The sequence below is a fragment of the Sardina pilchardus genome, chromosome 20 (assembly GCF_963854185.1).
Source record: "Sardina pilchardus chromosome 20, fSarPil1.1, whole genome shotgun sequence".
In the NCBI taxonomy this organism is placed as follows: Eukaryota; Metazoa; Chordata; class Actinopteri; order Clupeiformes; family Clupeidae; genus Sardina; species Sardina pilchardus.
The window spans coordinates 5901468-5907467 of NC_085013.1; the positions used below are offsets into that span (position 1 = coordinate 5901468).

Here is a 6000-nt window from a genome sequence, read left to right on the forward strand (position 1 = left end):
AGAGGAAAGAGAGAAGAGAGGAGAATGAGGGAAAGGAAGAGTGGCAGAATAAGAGAGCGAGCGAGTGAGAGAGTGAGAGAGAGAGAGAGAGAGAGAGAGAGAGAGAGAGAGTGAGAGAGAGAGAGAGAGAGATAGACAAACGGAGTGTTTTGTAGCCGTATGTAAGCCCCCTCCCTCAGTCCCAATGATGGGTGTCTGTGCCAGCCTGGTGCCGCACTGTGCCAACAGAAGCCGCTTTAGTCTCTCTGCAGGGGGTCTATTACTCCATTAGAGAGGCCACACACACACACACATACACACACACACACACACACACACACAAACACCCACACATCTCAATCATGACTGACACAAACTCAAAAACACAAACAGAACACAGAGACGGTCATAAACACGGCCATATGCTTTGTACAGCGTGTGCTCACAATTATGTGCGCTTTGAATGGGAGATAATGAACAGCACAATGTCCAGTTAGAAAATAATGCACATTAAGGAAGCAATATGGCTGTTAGCCTCTGCCGTGTAGTTAAAGTATGAGCTGAACTGTGCAGAACCTATTTGCCAGAATCATAATACAGTGAACCTTTAAGTTAGTATTAGGTCACAATCCTCTGTATCATTTATATCAAGCTTGTGTTTGTGCACATTATGCAATATTCCTGTGTTTGCTTCTATAGCATATAAACACATTCTCACATATCGCATGTGTTTCCTCGATGCAATTAGTTATCTGGCCAGTACAAACTATCAAGTAAGATGTCCTCCAGAATTAATATTTTCCTGGCATCTGTAGAGTATATATTTATTTTACACAGGTATATATACATATGTGTGTATGTGTGTGTGTGTGTGTGTGTGTGTGTGTGCGTGCACGTGTGTGTGTGTGTGTGTGTAATGCTTTCGTGAGAGTGGCATTAGGTGCGTGACTAAGACACTGATCATTAACATTTTAACAACATGGTAAAATGACGGAAATCAGTGGTAAGGTGACAATGATTGGCTATCTGTCAAAGCAGAGTGTATTTAATTTGAGTGATGACAGCTGTTGGTTCATGTGTAACTGGTCTGTCAACAAGTGCTTGATGATGACTGTATTGATGATATCAGTTCTGTCGTGTTTGATTGATGCTTGTCATGGGTGGGAAAAGGAGATGTGATTGACGATTGGCTGCTTGCCCCAGCCGGTGAGTTCTGATTGGTTGAGAGGAGGTTGACGGCTCACCTTCTGCTTGCCCGAGAAGGCGTGGTAATAACACGAGACATAAGTCATGACGGCTTTCTCGTCTGGCCTCAACGTGCTAATGATATCTGCCCCGGAACCACAGACAGGGAGAGAGAGAGAGAGAGAGAGAGAGGGAGGAGAAAGAGAGAGTCGGAGGGGAGGAGAGAGGGAGGAAAAGAGAGAAAGAGAAAATGCGCAGAGTAAAAGTGTGCAGACACAAGGGGTCAAGAGGTCAGCATACGGCACAAACAGCAGCGGCGGGAGGCAACAGTGGGCAGCAGCGGTCTCCGGCCTTCGGGGCGTGGGGTTGGCATGAACCCGGAGTGCCAACCGACTGGCAGAGGTGTGGGGGGTGGCAGAGGCGTATGTCATATTAGGATGACATATGAGTTTGACAGCTTCCAGAGTCTCGGACACACACAAGCATGTGCACATGCACACACACTCACTGGCAAACTGGATAAAAGGGGTGTGTGTATATATATATATGTACAGTATATATATTCAGTGCATATATATATAAAAGTATATATAACATTTCCTGGGGAGATCTCTTTTAAAGTCTTAAAATGGGGGCTGGATGATTATAAAATAGGTAACTCCTGGAAAAAGTTTAGAGACTGGCATGTGCTGGAGAGCAGAGCTGCGTTTGCGTGCCCACTGTCGCCTGCCGGCTAAGGACAGTGTTCATTTTCCCAGCATGCACTTGGAGGAAGGCGTGGCCCATGCGGTAAGAGGCAGGGTGTGAGGCCAGGGGGTGGGCAGGGCTTAGCTCTGCAGAGAGAGAGAGAACCATGTGGTTAAGAGACAAACAGTTAGACAGAGAGAGACGGGCGGACTGACGGACAACTGGAAACCACGGAAAAAACCCAGGAAGTGAAGGGAGGAAGTGGACTTGAGTGGGAGGAGTCAGTCGGGAGGGAGGGAGTTTGTCGAGAAGAGTGTTTTGTTGCATCCTGGGATACCTTCTGGGCGCCAGAGAAGGCGTGGTAGAAGCTAGAGACGTAGGTCATGATGGCCTTCTCGTCAGGGCGGGCTGTACCAACGATGTCTGCAGAGAGAGGGGGGGGTTGGAGGAGGGAATGGGGGGTGGGGTGGGGGGTGTATTTGTTAAACAGGTCACACTATCGATCCCAGAGCCCAGAGCAAATGGACTAGTAGCATTAGAGGCTGCAAACACAATCCATCATAGAGTGCGTGTTGACCAACAATGACACATGAAGTGAGAGGATAACACTGTTCTTATATCCTACTTCACTCTGGACAGGAGAGGAAGTTAGCCATTAGAACCAACGTTTCAATTACAAGTTCAATCATGTGTTTCAATGAATGAGTTAAAAATGACACATGCACAGACATAAGCACACACAATGCATCCACTGCACAAAATGTATGCTGAACTGTAAAACAGTCAAAATCAAGTCTAGGACACAGAAGTCACTGAAGCACACTGTAATGGCTCACCAGTTTCTCCTCAATACAAGCTGATGGTCTGTGGAAAGATTTTTTGTCAAAGAATATTTACAACAAGGCAGTGTGTTTCTGTCTCTCCCTCTCTCTCTTTGGCTGTGTGTGTAGTGTGTGTGTGTGTGTGTGTGTGTGTGTGTGTGTGTCTGTGTGTGTGTGTGTGTGTGTGTGTGTCTGTGTGTCTGTGTGTCTGTGTGTGTGTGTGTGTGTGTGTGTGTGTGTGTGTGTGTGTGTGTGTGTGTGTGTCTGTGTGTGTGTGTGTGTGTGTGTGTGTGTGAACCCGGGCTAAAACTAAAAATAGGAAAAACACTAAAGATATCAATATACATTCAAGGGGATACTTTTCTTGGCAAACTTCAATTGGCACAATGTAGACCTGCCTCATAGAGTCATACAGTGGAAGAACCACTGAAGCACACACACACACACACACACACACACACACACACACACACAAAGGGTGGGGATGGAGAAAGTGGGAAACACCCACACACCTACAATGAAACATATACACACACATACACATTCATTCATACAAACACACACACACACACACACACACACACACACACACCACATGGATATAAATTCATACACACACACACACACACACACACACACACACCTGGTAAGGCTCTCAGAAGCCTATATATAGCCATGAGCTAACCCCGTTAAAGTGGGACACACTGGGAGCCTTAGAACAGAACTGAAAAGGGAGAAATGGATACGTGTGTGCTTGTGTGCGTACGTGTGAGAGTGTGTGGGGAGGTGTGTGTGCATCTGACATGATTCATGTCTGTACATACTGTATGTGTGTGTCTGTCTGTCTGTCTGTCTGTCTGTCTGTCTGTCTGTATGTACTGTATGTCAGTCAAGACAGACTGTTTCTTAAGTAGAGTTCAGACCAAAGATTCCCGACGAGACGAGACGAGCCACGGCGTTCTAAAACCTTGCAACTGCGACTAAACCTGTTGAATGCTTTGCCACGGCAATTCACACCGCTGCGACTCGGTCTCGTCGCGTCGGGAATCTTTGGTGTGAATTGGGCTTTACAATTCCTTCTGCTGAAAACAAAACCTGCATAGAAAGAGACTTGAGGAAGCTCAAGGCTGCGGAATAAAGACTCAGTTAACATGCTTGACCAGCACGGGGAAACACACCTGATCTGGGACTGACCTCCTCTACCAGCCAAAACCTGCCAACACTGACCACACACTCACCCCCAAGACCAGGAGACAGAAGCACTTCATGACCCAACCAAAACACACAGCCTCTCGTTTCGACCCGAATGTCCTTGTTCTCCAGACACTGTTTACAATTCTCCCTGCCAATGTGGAGGCTAACAGCGGGATCATAGCAAAAGGGTCTGGTGGTAACCCTATCTGTGAGGGGCCGGCATGAAAGCAGGTTTTTGTTCCAGGCCGGCACACCCGGGAGCTACTCAGGTAATCAGCTGATCGCAGTCTTCACACACGCTTGAGCAGCTGGGTGGGATTGGCTGCTGTTGGTGTGAGGGGAGAGGTGGGTGAGCGAAAGGCCTCAACAAAGACACGCTGATCACTGCCTGGGACTTCAGTAGGGTCCATGTCCTACATTGACGCGTGCTATTGTGGGCTTAGGAGGTAGTTGTGTAAGTCGGCTGCGGGGTAGAGTGAGTGACTGAGGACTAATCTGTCTCCTGGGCTGGAGAATAAACGTATTTTTGCCACTTTCCAGAAAAATGACACAGACTTTTTGACCAACAATTTTTTTGTTTTTTGTGAACGAAGCTGGAGATTAAAGAGAATAAACATACTCTATACATGTATCTAAACACACATACTGTACATACACACAAACATAGATTTTACCTTCTGCGTCCAACATTTTGGGAATGTCCAGGTACTTCTCAGCTACGTCAAATGCTGTGTTCAGATTGGTCATCGGGTCATCCTAAGGGATAGAAATGTCAAAAGAGTGAGACTGTGTGTTTTGTTTTGTTATGGCGTCTACATATTTGTGTTGTGTATGTTAGTGTTCATGTGTGTACTCTTCAGTGTGTATGTGTGTGTGTGTGTGTGTGTGTGTGTGTGTGTGTGTGTGTGTGTGTGTGTGTGTGTGTGTGTGCGCGCGGGCGCACATGCGCATATGTGTGCATGTCTGTTTGTATAAGCTATGACACTCACTTTGCGAAGTTTTCCATAGTCAATGAGTTCTGGACGATGTCTGTGAATGAGGGCGCAGAATCCCAGTCCATCTTTCCAGCTGTGTAGGAAAAGAGAAAGAGGGGAAAAGGCGTGAGTCTCCCTGACGTGCACCAACTGAAACACTGCAAGCTGAGAACATAATCTCACAATCGTGACCTCTTTTTCAACCTCTCTCTCGCTCTCTCTCTCTCTCTCTCGCTCCATCTCTAGCTGTCTCTCTCTCTCTCTTTGCTACACTAAACTGAATGGTGTTTGGTCTGAGAGCAGTCCAAGAGAGCTCTTGCTGCATATTTACACATAGCCAAAGAGCAACAGGCTGCTCTCACACATGATTCTGACTCTGCCACTCAGCCTCTAATAGTGGTCATAAGACACCACTCTCAGGTCTGCATTAGAAATACACACACACACACACACACACACACACACACACACGCACACACACGCACACACACACACACACACACACAGAGACACAGACACAGACACAGACACAGACACAGACACAGACACACACAGACACACGCAGACACACAGACACAGACACACACACACACACACACACACAGACACACACACACACACACACACACACACACACACACACACACACACAGACACAGACAATCTCCCTCACACATGTACTGTACATGACATAAAAAAACAAACAGTTGGAAAACAGCAGACCAGACGACGATTAACAAAAGTTCAGGGGAAGGGTGGAAAGAGCAAGAAAACAAATCAAGAAGCAGACAGTAAGAGCAGGGCCAAGAGCGAGGGAGGGAGAGGGAAAGAGAGGGGGAGGAAGGGAGAGAGAGAGAGAGAGAGAGAGGGAAAGAGAGATGGAGAGAGAGGGGAGGCATTGTTCTGTGCTATTTGATGACCCTTCATCTTCACTGGCTGCTATCACTTCATCTCCCAGGATCCCACATCAAAGGCATTTTTTTTCTCTCCCACAATTCAAAGCCCCCTCTGTTATTCCTCCCCCCGACCTGGACAAAGGTGAAGGTAACCGCACCTCTCTGAAGCCCTGTCATCTCGTCCACCTCATCTCCTCTCCTCTACTCTCCTATTCTCTCTAAACTCCACTCTCCTCTCCTCTCCTTGCCATGCCATCTCTCTCA

General features: G+C 47.1%; 1 protein-coding gene across 4 annotated transcripts in view; it reads right to left on the minus strand.

The window, feature by feature from the left end:
• The window catches only part of actn1 (actinin, alpha 1), a 43590-nt gene that overhangs the window by 12656 nt on the left and 24934 nt on the right, over positions 1-6000 (minus strand). For 2 of the 4 annotated variants that reach the window (XM_062523733.1, XM_062523731.1), the window contains exons 6-8: positions 4856-4934; positions 4541-4622; positions 1224-1309 (exon numbers count right to left, since the gene is read on the minus strand). In XM_062523733.1, coding sequence (XP_062379717.1) covers positions 1224-1309; positions 4541-4622; positions 4856-4934 — 247 coding nt within the window. Of the gene's footprint in view, positions 1-1223; positions 1310-2188; positions 2275-4540; positions 4623-4855; positions 4935-6000 lie in introns of all 4 variants that reach the window. The other 2 variants (XM_062523732.1, XM_062523730.1) reach the window with 1 other exon arrangement.